Here is a 20,444-nt window from a genome sequence, read left to right as displayed (position 1 = left end):
GGATGAGCATCCGCAGACACCCGCTATTGTCCGCCTCCGCAAATGTCCGATTCTGCAGACGGAGGAAAATCCTATTTTTCTGTCCGTCTGCAGAGCGGATCGGACGAACACGGACAGACGGTCCGTGCTCGTCCGATCCCCATAGAGGAGAATGGAGAGCTGACAGGGCGGTCCCTGCACAGTGTGCAGAGACCGCCCTGTCCGCAGCCGGCTCAGCGGGGACAACGGAGCGATCCCCGCTGAGCGAGCGGATCATCACGGGGCGGATCTTTACTGATCCGCCCCGTGTGAAAGAGGCCTTAATCTTTTCTGACACTTGTTGCTTACAAGTAAAAATCCTGTATTTTCTGCCAGAAAAATCACTCAGAAGCCCCAAAAGTTTATATATATATATATATATATATATATATATATATATATATATATATATATATATATATATATATATATATATTTAGCAGAGATCCTAGGGAATAAAATAGCGGTTGTTGCAACATTTTATGTCACACGGCATTTGCACAGAGGTCTTTCAAATGAATTTTTTGGGGAAAAAAAATACACAATTTAAAAAAAAAAAAATTTAAAAACAGTAAAGTTAGCCCATTTTTTTTTCGTCCAAAAGCTTTGACTACCTGTTTTTATTTAATATATAGGTTTTTTTTTTTTTTTTTTTTATCTAAATCATACATACAAGTAAACTGATTGGAGGTTTGTTTTGTTTAATAAATGTTTAAATGTAAGACATTTTCTGTATCACTTATGAAGGCCGCTTTCACACTGGAGCGGGCAGGCGTTGATGGTAAAACGCTGCAAGTTTTAGCGGCTCTTTACCATCATTTTAGCGGTGCTATTTGGCTGCTAGTGGGGCACATAAAACCCAGCTAGCGGCCGAGCAAGAGGTTAAATGCGCCTGTGAAGCGCCGCTTCCAAATCGCATTGCATGCGCTTCGGCAGTGGTGCCCATTAATATCAATGGGCAGGAGTGGTGGAGGAGCGGTATACACCACTCCAAACGTGCTGCTTGCAGGACTTTTTTTTAAGATCCTTGCAGCGCATCGCCTCAGTGTGAAAGCACTCTGTCTTTCACACAGACTGCAGGGGAGCCATTTTGCAGGTGCTATTTTTAGCCCAAAAGCGCCTGAAAAACGCCCCAGTGGGAAAGGTGTTTTTTTTATGAGATCTAGGGGGATAAAAAAAAAAAAAAAAAAATCGGCCTAACATATCGGCCCAAAAAAATCGGCATCATATATCGGCCATCGGCCGCCATGATTTCTAAATATCGGCATCGGCCAGAGAAAAACCCATATAGGTCGACCTCTATTGAAAACTGAGAAATAGTATGTATAACACATGGCACGAGTACAATCATCATAACATCATGTTGCAACGGTCGGAGTTCTCGTGAGTTTCCAGAAGAATATGGATTGGAACAGAAGACAATCGAACAGTAATGTAATGACATTAACTACCGAATAATATGTACTTAATTTAATTCAAACAATGTGTGGAAGAAAACAGAAAAAAAGAAAAAAACGTACAAGTATCACGAATGCCACTCGTGCTCCTCTTTTTCATGGTTGTGGTAAATTTTGACCCCTCCCCCCCTGGGCAATAAAGGAAGTGATGGCGGCGAAAGCAGACGAATAAGATGGTTTATTAGTGCCTTATCTCCGCTGGGTGGTAGGAGGTTAGCCGGGCTGTGCAGGAGGAATATTAGCATAACCTGAGCTTGTGTGGGGTATTATAGGACAAAAAGAAGACGGTAGGAGAAAAAAGGGGGGGAAAGGGAAAAAAAAAGGGGGGGGGGTGTGAAAAGGAAAGGGCTTTGGTCTGAGGGGAAAGGTGAGGGCGTGGTAGATGAGGTGGAATGGGTACAGGGTAAGGCCGGATGTCCCCTGGGTGCACAAGTCTCATAGGAAGCCCATTATAGAAGGGTGAAAATCACAGCATCAACCCTAGGGGGTGGGGGGGGGGGGTAGGGACCCCAGTGGTTAATGCTGGTTTTGGTAGCGTTTGTATACATCAGATTCTTTAAACAGAAGCCATCTAGTTCAAGTTTTTACATATGAGGACATGGTTTCTCTGCTTATATGTACCAATTCATCCACCTCCTTTACCTGATAAATTTTGCAAAACCAACCTGGTACCTTGGTAGAGAGATCCATAAGCTGGGGATGAGTATTTTGGCAGCGTTCAACAAATGTACAGTAAAACCTTGGATTGCTAGCAACGCAGTTCATGAGCAATTCCCAATACAAGCTGTTTTTTTTACTTTCAATCCTCATGGTTTCCCAGCATTGTCTCGCAAGACGAGCAGGATTTAAGCCTCTGGGGTGTGCAGTACCACATGTAGCCAGAGCTTCGGGGATGCTGGTGATGCTCTGAGACACTCGGAAACACTCCGTTCCCGAGTGACTCAGAGCATTTCCCCACCTCTGGCCACATGCAGTATTGCACACAATAGCAGTGACACTGGAACAAAATATCAGAGTTTCTCTTGATTCCTATGAGGAAACTGGCTTTGATATACGAGTGCTTTGGATTACAACCATGCTTCTGGAACGAATTATGCTCGTAATCCAAGGCACTACTGTGTAAGCAGAGAAAAAAATTAGGCCAGATTATTGGGACTGTCATCCACCTTCTGATAGTGAAAATCTCTGGCTATGTGTGTCCAGTAATGGCAAATTTTAGAGCAGGGCCTTCCCTACATGTAACTAAAGCGTCCCTCTCTGAGAGGCATTTCCAACATCTATGTTACAGTGGGGAAATTATTTGATCCCCTGCAGAATTTGTAAGTTTGCCCACTTAAAAATTATATAACCCTCATTTCTTTGTATCATAGGTGTATTTGAAATGACAGACACAGAAAATCAACCAACAATCCAGAAAAAACACATGAAACAAATACTATAAATTAAGTTGCAGTTCAGTGAGTAAAATATGTATTTGATCCGCAAGCAAAATATGACTTAGTACTTAGTGTATAAACCCTGGTTGGCAAGCACAGAGGTAAGACGTTTTATGTAGATGGTTACCAGATTTGCACACATCTCAGGAGGGATTTTGGTCCACTCCTCTTTACAGATCTTCTCTAAATCCTTAAAGTGGAGTTGCCCCCCAAAAAATAAAACTACTTAAAAATCTTTAAAAAAATCCAAAAAAAATAATTGGCAAAAAAAAAAATTTTTACTCACCTCTAAATACCGGTTGCTAGGGGGTCCCTCGTAGTCTGCCTTCTTCATTGCCCGGGCTGGTGACATCACTTCCCCTCGCGCCGCACATTCACCTGGGACCTGTCACGTGTCCCAGGTGACTGTACGGCGTATCACGGCGCCCTGCGCCGCTCGCGCATGCGCAGTGGGTGCCCGGCTGTGAAGCCACAGCCGGGTGCCCACAGTATGCATGACGGCGCCGCGAGCGAGGGGGGGGCTTCGTTCCCCCGCATCGCTGGAACCCGGGACAGGTAAGTGTCCGATTATTAAAAGCCAGCAGCTGCAGTATTTGTAGCTGCTGACTTTTAATTTTTTTTTTTTAGGGGGTACCCCACTTTAAGGTTCCTTGGCTGTTGCTTGGCAACTTGAAGTTTCAGCTCCCTCCATACATTATTCATAGGATTAAGGTCTAGAGACTGGCTAGGCCACTCCATGACCTTAATGTGCTTCTTCTTGAGCCACTCCTTTGTTGCCTTGGTGGTATGTTTTGGGTCATTGTCATGCTGGAAGACCTATCCACAACCCATCTTGTATTCTGGCTGAGGGAAGAAGGTACTCATCCAAGATTTTACAACACATGGCTCCATCCATTGGCCCCTCAATGGGGTAAAGTCAGCCTGTACTTTTAGCAGAGAAACAACCCCGAAGCATTATGTTTTCACCTTCGTGCTTGAATGTAGGGATGGTGTTCTTAGGGTCGCAGTCAGAATTTTTCTTCCTCCAAACACGGAGAGTCAAGTTAATGCCAAAGAGCTCAATTTTGGTCTCGTCTAACCACAGCACTTTCTCCCAATCCTTCTCTGAATCGTTTATATGTTCATTAGCAAACTTCTGACGGGCCTGTACATGTGCCTTCTTGAGGAGGGGGACCTTGCGGGCACTGCAAGATTTTAAACCATGGCAGCATATTGTGTTACCAATAGTTTGTTTCATGGCTGTGGTCCTAACTGCCTTGAGATCATTCACAATCTCATCTTGTGTACTTCTGGGCTGATCCCTCACTTACCCTGTAGAGGTGAAATCCTACATGGAGCTCCACATAGAGGGTGATTGATAATAATTTTGCATTTATTCCATTTGCGAATAATTGCTCCAACAGTTATCGCCTTCTCACCAAGTTTCTTGTGGATGGTCTTGTAGCCCATTCCAGGCTTGTGCAGATCTACAATCTTGTCCCCAACATCCTTTGAGAGCTCACTGGTCTTGCCCATGATGGTGAGGTTTGAATAGAAGAGATTCTGTGGACAGGTATCTTTTATACACATAAGGAGTTGTCGTTAGGAGCACCTACTCTGGGGGAGCCAGAATTACTGGTGGTTGGTAGGGGATCAAATACTCATTTTATTCACTGCAACTCACATTATAACATTTGTATTGTGTTTTTTTCTGGATTTTTGCTTAATATTCTTCATCTTTTAAAATACTATGATAAAAAATATATACCCTTCGTTTTTTGTAAGTTGGCAAACGTACAAAATCTACAGGGACTCAAATAATTATTTTCCCCACTGTATATAAGAAAGTGTGCCTTTAATGATTGAGATTCAGTAGAGAAAATCATGGAAATACCATCTGAATGTATGACATTTTTATAAAGACATAAAGCAATTACTTTCTGGTTTTGCCTTTCTTTATTTCAGATGATTGGAGATAAGGAGTCTCTGCAGAACAGATCTCATACCTGTGTTTATACTTCTTACATCTAATGTATAGCAGCATGTGTTTCGTGAACAGTAAAGGACTGTAATATATACACAATAAAACTGGCCTCTTTTCGGATTTGTACAGCACAATACATAAAACCTGCTTTAGAACAGCAGGATATTCTGTAAAGCATGCACTTAATGCATTTGGAAAAATCTGGTTCAACCAATGCCCTTTACAGCCTCTAAAATATTACATTTAATATAGATGACATATTTCACACACTGATGTGGCCCGATACATTACTGTGTGTGTAAGTGATATACTACTTTTATTGTGGTAATAATGGGTAGAAGTATATCCTATATTAAATCTAAGGTTGATGCCAGGGCTGGGCAAATGTCAAGAACCTGGTAGCCAATGCCTCTAATTATTGCAGACCCTAAATATTAGAGGGAAAGTCTTCTGATGTCAAAGGTTGTACAGTATCTCACAAAAGTGAGTACACCCCTCACATTTTGGAAATATTTTATATCTTTTCATGTGATAACATTGAAGAAATCATCATACAATAGCTCTTTCTAGTATAACATTCATTCACAGACTCCCTCTGAGCGTTACCCGGCATTATCACTTACACCACATGGTGAACCTAACTTCCTGGGGATCTTGTGTTTGGGACTCTGCCCCATGGGTGGCCTGGTCATCTCTGCTCCCGTGACACGTGAACTTACCCCAGCGGTTCCCCTTAATTGCAGCATTACAAACTCCTGCTTTCCAGTCCCCTGTAAGTAACCAGATCATGACCTTTTCTATTCTCCTTCCTAACCTATAATTTTGCTGTCCTCCAGGTTATATACCAAAGAGTAAAAAGGATGCCTACCTGCCCAGGTTCTTGACATACTCCTGGTTAATCCTTATAAAGCCGATGCACTGCTGGAAAGTCTTCGGACCCAGCCCCTTCACACATTTTAGCTGCTCTCTGTTCAAAAAAGGCCCATTTTTCTCTCTCCATTCAATGACATTTTTTGCTCGCACTGAGTTTAAACCAGCAATATGCCTGAAATAAAACAAAACAAAAACCAATAAGCTACATGCAATGGAATTGATGTACTTAGCGAATGTAATGATTGGGATTTCTAATTGAAATGCATTCCATGCAGTAAAACTCCCTGTTTTATTAAACAGACAAATGTAAACAGGCCCTAAATACTTAAGGAAAGGCTCAAATCAAACAATAGAAACTCTTCTAAATTCTGTGCGTTGACATGTCAGTGGTTTTATATCACGTATTTTGCTCTGTTTTAACTGTTCTGTGGCCCCCACAGTAGAGTGGATATCCTACCATCTCTTTTCCTCCATGGATTTTTCTAATATGCATACTTGCTTTGGGTCAGTAACTTAGAAACAACTGAAGTTGGTGGCAAGGCAAGGCAACTAGTAGTTTCAGAAGGGGTTCAGCAATGGCATGCTTCTTACATCTTAGGAAACATTGCCTTTACCCTTTTGCTGCCACCGACATAAGGCTTACGGCAGAAAAGAACCACATGTAGCATTCTCTTCTGCTTAGAGGTGTAGTGTAATATTAGAGGCCATGAAATTATAGCAAAAGAGTTCCCTAGGCCCACTGCCAATCAGAGCCATTCATAGTGGTGTAGTAGGTAGCACTCACCTAGCAGTAAGAAGGGTCACTGGTTCGAATCCCAACCACGACACTACCTGACTGGAGTTTGCATGTTCTCCCTGTGCCTGCGTGGGTTTCCTCCGGGTACTCCGGTTTCCTCCCACACTACAAAGACATGCTGGTAGGTTAATTGGATCCTGTCTAAATTGTCCCTAGTATGTATGAATGTGAGTTAGGGACCTTAGATTGTAAGCTCCTTGAGGGTAGGGACTGATGTGAATGTACAATGTATATGAAAAGCGCTGCGTAAATTGACGGCGCTATACAAATACCTGAAATAAATAAATAATAAATTCATCCAAAAAAACAAAAACGATAATAGATATCACGCTGGCAGGTGCAAAATCAAGCCGCTGGCAAGAAGCAGTCAGACAAACTGTATAACAAAAGGAATAAATAACTTGCCGCACTAACCGTGATAATATAAAAAACTAAATATTTAGATAAATAATAGTGAAGTCCAAAAGGAAAAAATAAATAGTCCAATTTATATATGTGCAAATATAGTGACAGTAGTAGTCTCAATTATATGCAAAATCATCATCGCTGTGCTGTTAGGAATATCGTGTTAAATCAAAACTTGTGACCACCACAGGGACCATCACCACCATTAAAAATGGACTCTTAGCAGTAGAGATAGACTCTGTTACAGTCAAATCAACCTGTGAATTGTAATCTCATCATAAAGGGGTTCAACCCACACCACTTGGCTGAAATCCTGTAGTATCTCCCAGTCTTCGGTGTATGTTAAATCAATGCCATTCATATATTTCACGAAATTCACTGATAGTATTAAAACGGGAAGACCCACATAGTGTAAATCCATATAAAACGTTTAATGTAATCCAAAAGTACATAAAACTACTCACATTTTTACAATAGACAAGCACTTATATGTAAAAAAAACAAAACAGGCATGGCAACGTCACGTGCATTAGTTCTACCCTACACGTTTCGTCATCTGGGGCAATAAGGTAATGCAGGGTTTCTCAACTCCAGTCCACAAGGCACCCCAACAGGTCATGTTTTCAGGCTATGCATTGTTTTGCACAGGCGATTTGATCAGTTTCACTGCCTTAGTAATTACAACAGCCGTTTCATCTGAGGGAAATCCTGAAAATATGACCTGCTAGGGCGCCTTGAGAACTGGAGTTGAGAAACACTGGGGTAACTGAGGAAATAGGATCTATCATGCTCCGATGACATCAGTTATGATGAAACGCATAGGGCTGAACTAACACACTTGACGTCACCACTCCTGTTTGGATCGGTAATTGTTTGCAACGTTGACTGAGAATTTTTTTTCACATATAGGGGCTTGTCTATTGTAAAAATGTGAGTTTGTATGTACTTTTGGATTAGTTTTATATGGATTTACACTATTTGGGTCTTCCCATTTTAATTCTATGGTGGATATTTGTGAAATATATGGATGACATTGATTTAACATACACTGGAGACTGGGAGATACTACAGGATTTAAGCCAAGTGGTGTGGGTTGAACCCTTTTATGAAGAGATTACTATTAACAAGTTGATTTAACTTTGTAATAGGGTCTATCTGTTCAGGTGAGAGTCCATTTCTAATGGTGGTGATGATTCATATGGTGGTCATAAGTTTTGATCAACACAATCTTACTAACAGCACAGCAGTGTTTCTGCATATAATTGGGTCTGTCACTGTATTTTCACAAATATAAATTGGACTATATATTTTTTCCTTGTGGACTTCACTATTATCTACAGTGCCTTGTAAAAGTTTTCATTTTGTTATGTTACAACCAAAAGCGTAAATGTATTTTATTGGAATTTAATGCGATAGACCAGCACAAAGTGGCACATAATTGTAAATTGGAAGGAAAATAATAAATGGTTTTCAATTTTTTTTTTTTTACAAATAAACATGTGAAAAGTGTGGAGTGCATTTGTATTCAGCCCCCCTGGGTCAATACTTTGTAGACCCACCTTTCACTGCAATTACAGCTGCAAGTCTTTTTGGGGATGTCTCTACCAGCTTTGCACATCTAGAGAGTGAAATATTGGCCCATTTTTCTTTGCAAAATAGCTCAAGCTCTATCAGATTGGACGGAGAGCTCCTGAATAGCAATTTTCAAACCTTGCCACAGATTCCCAATTGAATTCAGGTCTGGACTTTGACTGGGTCATTCCAACACATGAATTTGCTTTGATCTAAACCATTCCATTGTAGTTCTGGCTGTATGTTTAGGGTTGTTATCCTGCTGGAAGGTGAACCTCCGCCCCAGTCTCAAGTCTTTTGCAGACTTTAATAGGTTTTCTTATAAGATTGCCCTGTGTTTGACTCCATCCATCTTTCCATCAATGCTGACCAGCATCCCTGTCCCTGCTGAAAGAAAAGCACCCACCACCATGTTTCATGGTGGAGATGGTGTGTTCAGGGCGATGTACAGTGTTAGTTTTCTCCCACACATAGCGTTTTGCTTTTAGGACAAAAAGTTATATTTTGGTTTCATCTGACCAGAGCCCCTTCTTCCAGATGTTTGCTGTGTCCCCCACATGGCTTCTCACAAACTGCAAAACGGGACTTCTTATGGCTTTCTTGCAACAATGGCTTTCTTCTTGCCACTTTTCCTTAAAGGCCAGATTTGTGGAGAGCACGACTAATAGTTGTCCTGTGGACAGATTCTCCAACCTGAGCTGTGGATCTCTGCAGCTCCTCCAGAGTTACCATGGGCCTCTTGACTGCTTCTCTGATTTATGCTCTCCTTGCCCAGCTTGTCAGTTTAGGTGGGCGGCCATGTCTTGGTAGGTTTGCAGTTGTGCCATACTCTTTCCATTATTGGATGATGGCCTGAACAGTGTTCTATGAGATGTTCAAAGCTTGGGATTTTTTTTATAACCTAACCCTGCTTTAAACATCTACACAACTTCATGCTGTTTGTTCACTAAGGTTCTCTTAAAAAAAAACCTCTAAGGGCTTCACAGAACAGCTGCATTTATACGGAGATCAAATTAGACACAGGTGGACTCTACTTACTAATTAGGCGACTTCTGAAGGCAATGGTTCCACTAGATTTTATTTAGGGGCATCAGAGAAAAGGGGGCTGAATACTAATTTTCAGATATTTGTAAAATAATATGGAAAACCATTTAAGATTTTCCTTCCACTTCACAATTATGAGGCACTTTGTGTTGGTCTATCACATAAAATCCCAAAAAATACATTTACATTTTTGGTTGTAACATGACAAAATGTGGAAATTTTCGAGTGCTATGAATACTTTTTCAAGGCACTGTATCGGAATATTTTGTTTTTATATTATCACAGTTAGTGTGGCAAGTTATTTATTCCATTCATACAAAAATGTGATCCCCAACCCCTCCACCACCACCAGCGTGTCCTCCTTCCTCTATGTGCTCTCCATTGTGTGCCCACTGTCTCTGACGAGGCTCCCCTGCTGCTCTCCCTGCCATCTGACTGTCTGCTGCCACAACCCAGCATCTTCTTCCTAGTACTTACTGACAATCACACTGGAACCTTGGATTCATGCCAGTCTGATCGCCAGCTGTTCCGTTCAATGTGGTGAGTGTAACAATCAGTAAACATGCCTCTCAAGTTTACTGATCTTCCGTTTCTGAATGACATGGAAGAGCACAATACTCAAAACTTCTATGTTCACTCATACTGAATGAGGTCTATCGCATGTTTACTATCGCGTTCACTTTGGCAAAGAACACAGAAAGGCTCAATATGGAGCACTTCCGTGTTCAGTGTTTATAATGCCGCGTACACACGTAGCTGACTATCCGGCGGACTTAGTCTGACGGACTTCCCACCGGACTGTCCGCCGGACTTTCCGAACGGGCTACTTACCCACACACGGCACTTTTTCAGCCGACTAATACGGCGTACTAAGTCCGCCGTACTTTTGAAATGAACGGACTCGCCCACACGCGCGGAGGAAAGTCCGCTCATTTTGAGCGCGTCTCCATGTAGACGGGGCCCGCGAAGGTATGGACTTAAAGGGGAACCCCAACGCCGGAAAAAAACGGCGTGGGGGTCCCCCCAGGTCCACATCAGACCCTTGTCCGAGCACGCTACCCGGCCGGCCAGGAAAGGGGGGGGGCGAGTGAGCGCCCCCTCCTGAGCCGTACCAGGCCACGTGCCCCCCAGGTCCACATCAGACCCTTGTCAGAGCACGCTACCCGGCCGGCCAGGAAAGGGGGGGGGGCCACGCGGCCCCCCCACCCCAAAGCACCTTGTCCCCATGTGGATGAGGACAAGGGCCTCTTCCCGACAAGACTGGCCGTTGGGGGCTTATCGGAATCCGGGAGCCCCCTTTAATAAGGGGGCCCCTGGATCCCGGCCCCCCCCCCACCCTATGTGAATGAGTATGGGGTACAATGTACCCTTACCCATTCACCTGTAAAATAAAGTAAAAAAAAAACACAACACACAAGGTTTAAAATAGTTTATTGCACAGCTCCAGGGGTCTTCCGTCTTCGGGAGGTCTTCTCGCCGGACTCCTCCGCTATCTTCTTCTAGCTCTTTTGCTAGCGGAGGAGCCCAGCTTTCTTCCTCGCCACCACCCTCTTCTCCTGGTACGGCTCAGGAGGGGGGGCGCTCGCTTGTCCCCCCCCTTTCCTGGCCGGCCGGGTAGCGTGCTCGGACAAGGGTCTGATGTGGACCTGGGGGGGACCCCCACGCCGATTTTTTCGGCGTTGGGGTTCCCCTTTAAGTCCATACCAGGTGGCGGGGCCAGCGATGCATCCTTCGCGGGCCCCGCCTACCTGGAGACGTCCTCAAAATGAGCGCACTTTTCTCCGGGTGGGAGAAGTCCATTCATTTCAAAAGTACGGCGGACTGGCATACGCACGGCCAGATTGTCCGCCGAAATGCAAGTCCGGCGGGAAGATTGGAGTGCAAAACTACTTTCTAAGTCCGCCGTACTTTCAGGTAAAAGTATTGTGACACATGCCTTTACACGTACATGAACTTTAATGGCATCCCAGTCTTAGTCCGTAGGGTTTAATATTGCATTGGCCCACCTTTTGCAGCTAGAACAGCTTTAACACTTCTCTATCACTTCACTGTCTATGGGAATATTTGACTATTCTTCCAGATGCGCATCTTGTGAGGTCTGGTACTAATGTTAGAGGAGAAGGCCTGGCTTGCAGTCTCCGCTCTAATTCATCCCAAAGGTGTTCTGACTCTGTGCAGGCCATACAAGTTCCTCCACCTCAAACTTGCTCATCCATGTCTTTATGGACCTTGCTTTGTGCACTGGTGCGCAGTCATGTTGGAACAGGAAGGGGCCATCCCCAAACTGTTCCCACAAAGTTGGGAGCATGAAACTGTCCAAAATGTCTTGGTATGCCAACGCCTTAAGAGTTTCCTTCACTAGAACTAAGAGGCCAAGACCAACCTCTGAAAAACAACCCCACACCATAATCCCCCCTCCACCAAATAATTTGGACCAGTGCACAAAGCAAGGTCCATAAAGACAATGGTGAGTGAGTTTGGGGTGGTGGAACTTGACTGGCCTGTACACAGTCCTGACCTCAACTTAATAGAGCATCTTTGGGATGAATAAAAGTGGAGACTGCGAGCCAGGCATTCTTGCCCAATATCAGTGTCAGACCTCACAAACACGCTTCTGGAAAATTGGTCAACCATTCCCAAAGACACATGCCTAAACCTTGTGGACAGCCTTCCCAGATAAGTCGAAGCTGTTATAGCTGCAAAGGGTGGGCCAACTCAATATTGAACCCTATGGAGTGTGTAAAGGCAGGTGCCCCAATACTTTTGATAATATAGTGCGTCATTGCCTACATTAAACTGACATTAACGCGGAGTTCCACCTTAAAAGCCAACAGCTACACATACTTTAGCTGCTGACTTTTGACATTAGGACACATGCCTGTCCTGGAGTCCAGCAATGCTGGCACCGCAGCTGATGTTGGCTGGTCGGGTGCTGCTGCTGCCATTGTGGGTAAAGGAACCCGGCAGTGCAGCCCTTCGGTTTCATGGCCGGGTCCCTACTGCACATATGCCAAGAGCGCTGCGCTCTCTCACTGGTCCGGCAAAAGGGGAGGGAGGAGGAGGAGGGGAACCTGGAAGTGAAGACAGGGTACCTGTAAAAAAAAATAAAACTGGTATCTGCTCCCCCCCGAATAGTGCCAAATGTGGCACCGGAAGGGGGGGGGGAATCAGATAAGCGGAAGTTACACTTTTGAGTGGAGCTCCGCTTTAAACCTTTTTTTATTGTTATTATTAAAGTAACAAACATGGTATACTTACCTGCTCAGTGGAATGGTTGTGCACAGAGCAACCCTGATCCTCCTCTTCTGGGGTGCGCCAACGCTCCAGCCCCTAATCTTCAGCCAGTGCCTCCATGGAAAGCCGTGCAGGCTTGCGCCCGAGCAACCCGGTCTGTGCCTGACAGACCGGGTGGCTCACCCCCCCCCCCACTCCCTTGGCACAGAATTTGAGTGACAGCAGCGGGAGCCAACTGCTATCAATCTGCCGAATGAGGAGTGAGAGCTACTGATCTTGTGCATATCACTGGATTGAGCCCAGGTAAAAAAAAACACACAGAAGGTTTTTTACCTTAATGCAAACAATGCTTTAAGAAAAAAACCTTAAAGCTTTATAACCACTTTAAACAGACATTTTGTATGCAAATACATTAAAACACCCAACAAAAGAACAGTTGGTGATGCAGTGACTGTGTGCTCTCTCTTAATGTTATGTACACTGGAGCAGAAGACAAACATAATGAAACTAATAACCAGAGGAGAACACACAGTGCATCATTGTGCAGTATGAATGGCAGGGCTTTGTAGCAGGTGACAGCTCCGCGGTGTCCTGTGCGTGACGTTCTCCAGGCAGACAACTACAAAGTGAAGCTAATGGTGCAGCAATGTACAAAAATATGTTTACCTCAATAGAGTTTCAGAGCAGATGTTGATGTCCACCCCTACAAAGCTGACACATTCCTCCACCACACTGTCCAGGGTGCCTTTCAGAAGCACCTGTGACACATCGTGCTGAAAGAGAAAGAGAAAGAGGAACAGATTACTTTCATAGGCCGACTCCTGGCATTATATAGACAATCAGAATCAACCAGAAAATGTAACCCCTTGAGGAACAGCTCCATGAGACAAGCAAACCAAGTCAATTACAGCTGCAATGAAAGGTAAAATAGCGATGTTTGGTTGGACTTCACTCCCGCTCGTCTGCTGAATCCTTACCGTTATCTTCCATTTATAAACATCTGACATACGAACTTTGAAAAAACGGATATAACGTATGTACTTTTCTACAAAATTTTAAAATTATAGTTACGCTTCTTATTGAATTGTTGTTTTAACCACTTGCTTACTGGGCACTTAAACCTCATGCTCAGACCAATTTTCAGCTTTCAGCGCTGATGCACTTTGAATGATAATTGCGCGGTCCTACAACACTGTACCCAAATGAAATTTTTATCATTTTTTTCCCACAAATAGAGCTTTCTTTTGGTGGTATTTAATTACAGCTGGGAGTTTTATTTTTTGCTAAACAAACAAAAAAAGATGCAAAAAAAAAAAATCATGTTTAATAGTTTGTTATAAAATTTTCCAAACAGGTCATTTTTCTCCTTCATTGAAGTGCGCGGATGAGGCGCACTGATAGGCTGCACTGGTAGGCACTGATAGGCTGCACTGGTGGGCACTGATAGGCATAGTTAAGGTGGCACTAATAGGCACAGATAAGGTGGCACCGATAGGCACAGATAAGGCGGCACTGATGGGCAAAGATGGGCACAGATAAGGTGGCACGGATGGGTGGCACTGCTGGGCACTGATAGGTACCACTGATAGATGGGACTGATGGGCACTGATATGTGGCTCTGATAGGTGGCACTGCTGGGCACTGATGGGCGGCACTGATGGGCACTGGTAGATGACACTGATGGGCACGGATATGTGGGACTGGGGTGCAGCACCGTTGAGGCAGATTGTGGGTGGCACTGTGGGCACTGATGTGTGGCACTGCTGGGTGGCACTGTGGGCACTGCTGGGTGGCACTTACGGGGGGCACTTACGGGGGGCACTAATTTATTCCTGAGGGGGGGCAGGTGGGCACTGGTAAGCTGCCGTGATCGGGACTGATGTCCCGATCACGGCCGCCGGTGATCGGCTCTTGACAGCGCGAGGAGGAATAATAGTCGATTACCGGCTCCGTTGTATCACATGACCAGCTGTCATTGGCTGACAGCTGATCACGTGGTAAGGGGTCGGGATCGACCCCTTGCTTGGATCGGTGATCAGGCGAGTCTCATAGACTCGCCGATCACAGAGCGCACCCCTCAGGGGGCGCGCAGGCCGCTCGTGCACGGGACGACGTCAATAGACGTTGTCCCGGCAAAGGAGGTCCGCTCTGTAGCCGTCATTCGGCTATAGCGCGGGTCTCATGTGGTTAATTAAAAGAGGCCAAAGGTGTGTACACACACACACACTAATTATATATATATATATATATATATATATATATATATATATATATATATATATATACACACACATACACACACACACATCGACATAACACACGCACCTTCATTTCAGGAGGGAAGTTTCAGGAAAAAAACTTACATTTTAAATAACAAACTTTGAAGCAAAATAAGAGTCAGTGAACATCGATGCAGCCTGATCAATGCCATCTGCAACCTCACACTTGCCCATCAATGCAGCTTGATCATTGCCCATATGCAGCCTCACCTCAGATTACTGCTGCCTCGGAGGGGACAGAGACGGGACTGGACTTCCTATTACAGAGGCCGCTGAGTAAAAAGCAAACTCTCGCTGTATGTAAGCTGATGGCCCTCGCCCCGCCCCCCACACCAGTTCCTCCTAGGCAGCCCAAATTGCAATATCGTCGTATAACACGCTTTTGCAAACGATTTTCAGGATGAAAAGGTGTGTGCTACATGCCAATAGTGTGTATGTATATATCTATATAGACTCACACGTGTGGGCGTATAAACAGTGGTAAATGATGGCCTACTCCCTCCCTCCTACATGCCCACTAATCAGCTAAACACAATGGGGGTCTGACATTACATGTAGATTGATAGAGTCTTCACCTCCCTCTTATTCTAAGACAGAGGCTGGAGGGGCGTGACACAGCCCGTGACTGGCAGAAATCTGCCCACACCATGTTATTGCCAAAAAATAATAAAGATTTGATTTCAAATATAAGATTTGTATGACAATTTAAAACAGTTTATTGATATTTATTTTTTACTCTGTATTCCAAAGCTTGTTTATTTTTATTTTTTTATGAACATGTGACCAGCAGCAGAGGACTAGAAGCTCCTCCTGTTTATGTTATCCCAGCAGACAGGCTGGGAACGATCTGGGTCATGTAACAGAGATATAGCGATTAGGAAAAAGGTACTTAGACCTTTTTTTATTAACCACTTGCCGCCCGCCCTATAGGGAATTGACGGTGGCAAAGTGGTTGCATAATCCTGATCGGACGTCATATGACGTGATCAGGATTATGAGCCGCTGCGCGCCCCCGGGGGTCAGTCTGACACCCGGCAACTACGATCTCGGTAAAGAGTCTCCGACGGAGACTCTTTACCACATGATCAGCCGTGTCCAATCACGGCTGATCACAGTGTAAATGGGAAGAGCCGGTGATCGGCTTTTCCTCACTCGCGTCTGTCAGACGCGAGTAGAAGAGAGCCGATCGGCTGCTCCTCTGACAGGGGGGGTCTGTGCTGATCGATTATCAGCACAGCCCCCCCGAGGATGCCCACACTGGACCACCAGGGACGCCACCAGACCACCAGGGAAAAGGTAATCCTCCCTAGACCACCAGGGATGCCAGTCAGCACAATGGATGCCAATCAGTGCCCATAATGGATGCCAATCAGTGCCCACAATGGGCATCACTGATTGGCATGCATTATTGTTTGGCACTGATTGGCATCCATTAGTACATTATAACACCAATGCCGCCTATGAGTGCCCACCTGTGCCGCCTATCAGTGCCCACCTGTGCCGCCTATCAGTGCCCACCTGTGCCGCCTATCAGTGCCCACCTGTGCCGCCTATTAGTGCCCACCCATGCCCATCTGTGCCTCCTATCCATGCCCATATGTGCCGCCTATCCATGCCCATATGTGCCGCCTATCCATGCCCATCTGTGCCGCCCATCCATGCCAATCCGTGTCGCCCATCAGTGCCGCCCATCAGTGCCGCCCATCAGTGCCGCCCATCAGTGCCGCCCATCAGTGTCGCCCATCAGTGTCGCCCATCAATGTCGCCCATCAGTGTCGCCCATCAGTGTCGCCCATCAGTGTCGCCCATCAGTGCCACATATCAGTGCCACATATCAGTGTCCATCAATGACACCTCATCAGTGCCACTTCATTGGTGCCACATCATTGGTGCCACATCATTAGTGCCCATCAGTGTAGCCCCATCAGTGAAGGAGAAAACTTACTTATTTGCAAAGTTTTGAAACTGAAACAAAAAAAAACATTTTTTTTTTCAAAATTTTCGGTATTTTTTTATTTGTTTAGTAAAAAATAAAAACCGCAGAGGTGATCAAATACAACCAAAAGAAAGCTCTATTTGTGGGAAAAAAATGATGAAAATTTCATTTGGGTACAGTGTAGCATGACCGCGCAATTGTCATTCAAAGTGCGACAGCGCTGAAAGCTCAAAATTGGTCTGGGCAGGAAGGTGTTTAAGTGCCCTGTATTGAAGTGGTTAAAATACAGTGCCATCATCCACAGAGAAAGAGGAGGGACAATGCAAATTGTTAACCACTTAAAGTGGTTGTAAACCCTTTCAACACACTATTTGCTACAGGTAAGCTACCCTGGATATCTCCTAAACTTGAATGGTTTAGGAGATATCCCCTGTATTTGCATGTGCCGACGTCATCGGCAGATGCGCACTGAAGCAAACTGAAGCAATGGCACGTCCGTGCCGTTGCTTCCGTGAGTGTGCCGTTACCAGCAGCCTCCACACACATGCACAGGAGTGACGTCATGGCGGCTCTGGCCAATCACATCACCAGAGCCCGCAATACTCAGAAGTAACTCTGGGAGCTATGTTGTCCCCCGAAGTGGTGTACGAGGACGGCTGCAGGGGCTTCGATCTCAGGTAAGAGGAAAAAAAAAGTAAAAAGCCAATCACTGGCGGCTCTCAGAGGGACATTGGTCCCGATCAAGGAGAGCTGCCGCCAGCTCATCTGTGCCCACCTGCCAGTGCCACCTACCAGTGCCCACATTGCCACACATCAGTGGCTCATTAACAGTGCTGCCCATCAGTGTCACCTACCAGTGCCCATCAGTGCCACCCACCAGAACCCATCAATGCCATCTTATCAGTGGCTATCGGTGCCGCTTTATCTGCCCCCATCAGTGCCGCCTTATCTGTCCCCATCAGTTCCGCCTTATCTGTCCCCATCAGTGCCGCCTATCAGTGCCCACCAGTGCCGCCTATCAGTGCCGCCTCATTGGCGCATATCAATGAAGGAGAAAAATTACCCATTTGCAAAATTTTATAACAAACTATGAAACATTTTTATTTTCAAAATTTTCCATCTTTTTTGTTTGTTTAGCAAAAAATAAAATCCTCAGCTGTGATTAAATATCCCCAAAAGAAAGCTCTATTTGTGTGAAAATTTTTTTTTATAAAAAATGTCATTTGGGTACAGTGTTTTATGACCGTGTAATTGTCATTCAAAGTGTGTCAGTGCTGAAAGCTGAAAATTGGTCTGGGCAGAAGGGGAGTTTAAGTACCCGGTAAGCAAGTGGCCTGTTTTTCAGACTCGGTGTAAAGTTAAAATAATTTTTTTTGCTAGAAAATAAATCAGGACCCCCAAAACATTATATATATTTTTTTAGACACTCTAGAGAATAAAATGGCGGTCATTGTAATACTTTATGTCACACCGTATTTGAGCAGCAATCTTACAAACACATTTCTGGGTGAAAAAAATACACTTTTTTGACTTAAAAAAAATAAGACAACAGTAAAGTTAGCCCAATTGTTTTATATTGTGAAAGATGTTACGCTGAGTTAATTGATACCCAACATGTCACGCTTCAAAATTGCACCCACTCATAAAATGGCAACAAACTTTTACCCTTAAAAAGCTCTAAAGGTGACATTTAAAAATGTCTACAGGTTTTGAGTTACAGAGGTGGTTTAGGGCTATAATTATTGTTCTTGCTGTAACGATCGCGGCGATACCTCACATGTGGGGTTTGAACACTGTTTTCATATGCAGGCACGACTTACGTATGCATTCGCTTCTGCACACGAGCTCGGCAAGATGGGGCGCTTTAAAAAAAAAAAAAAAGTTTTTATTTATTTTACTTTTTATTTTTACACTGTACTTTAAAGTGGAAGTAAAGGCATGCGCCGTAGACAGCGGTGGCTGTCTTCGGGTAAATATCTGCTAAACCGTATAGGTTTAGGAGATATTTCTTGGACCTACAGGTAAGCCTTAATCTAGGCTTACCTGTAGGTCAAAGTTGGTTGTAAGGGTTTACAACCACTATGAAAAAAAAATTGGATCACTTATATTATATTATTATATATAATGTAAACATCCCTTGTAATAGAAAAAAAGCATGACAGGTCCTCTTAAATATGAGCTTGGGGGTCAAAAAGACCTCATTTACACAAAAATGCAAAAAATAAATTAATATAAATTTTTTTTTGCAGACGACCGAAGCACGGGGGGGAGGAGGGCACCCCTCTCCTGCCCCTGATAAAAGTTATCTTGCGGCAAATCCGCCGCCGAGACAACTTTTATCTGAAAGAGGACCACCGGACATTTTTAAAAATACGGCGGTTATGGTAGCTAGCTGCTGCCATAACAACAGTATTTAGTGCCAAAATAGCGACATATAACGACGGCAGGGGGCCCTTTAAGAAGTTAAACAGTGTGTGTTCAGTATCACTTTAGGGCCCATTTAGACTTCATGAACACAGTAGGGTACATTACGTAGCAAGCGTTGTGGTGCCATTCATTTTGAAAAGGTGGTGGAGCACTGGAGATCTTTTCATTTAAGATAACACAAGTTGTTTGGAATACGGTTACAGAATTTATGGATCACTTGATTGTTGGCTTATATTTTTCTACATATGTTATTGGAACAACAGATTTAGTTACTTGTTTGGACGCTTTTATGGTCACATTTATTATTATTGCCATAATTTGAGTTATATCATTTAGGGTGACTGTGCAAAACAAACACTATCCAAAAAAAAAAAAAAAAAAAAAAAGGAAAAACATTTTATGCTGACTCACTGTGACCTTCTTATATTCTTCTATTCTGGTCTGAAGCCACAGCAGAAGAGTAGACTTGTACTTGCCATCTCAATAAGGTAAATATTAGATGGTTAAATTAATATATATAAGAAAATTTAGTCTTTAGATTCCCCCATTGCAAATGTTAGATTATGCTGGTTTCAAGATTATGTGAATTATTACCTAAAATGTTCTATATATTGTAGTAGTAGGAACCTGGGGACTATCAACCAATAAGGTTAGCTTCAGCTCAACTCCAGCCCAAAATGTTGTTTTATTTTTGGACAAGGTAAATACTTACTTCCTGTGTAGTCGAAGAGATAGGAAGCAAGCAGAATCTCTATAACAGGGACACATGCACCGATAAATTCACTTTTTTTGCAGAGTAGGGAAGGCTGAAAACCTCCATAAGTGTTTTTATATTAGAAGCAATCTCCTGCGCAAAGTGATATTCCAGTAAAAGGTATTGTGAATGACTCAATGACATGGAAATATAGCCTCAAGCCTTGCTGTCCTCTCAGACTGTGAAAGTCCTGAAGCCTTTACAAAGAATAAACAAAGAGGGTGCACCAGCCTAGTGCATTATGCCATGA

General features: G+C 44.0%; 1 protein-coding gene across 1 annotated transcript in view; it reads right to left on the bottom strand.

Moving 5' to 3' along the window:
• Positions 1-20,444, bottom strand: part of SRBD1 (S1 RNA binding domain 1) — a 306,724-nt gene that overhangs the window by 45,005 nt on the left and 241,275 nt on the right. The window contains 2 exon segments of the mRNA XM_077485079.1: positions 5,743-5,919; positions 13,465-13,571. Coding sequence (XP_077341205.1) covers positions 5,743-5,919; positions 13,465-13,571 — 284 coding nt within the window.

This window comes from Lithobates pipiens, unplaced genomic scaffold (genome assembly GCF_037356315.1).
Source record: "Lithobates pipiens isolate NorthernLeopardFrog02 unplaced genomic scaffold, aLitPip1_a1.2 Scaffold_18, whole genome shotgun sequence".
NCBI lineage: Eukaryota > Metazoa > Chordata > Amphibia > Anura > Ranidae > Lithobates > Lithobates pipiens.
The sequence above is the reverse complement of the archived record's forward strand: the minus strand, read 5'-3'. Positions and strand labels throughout refer to the sequence as shown.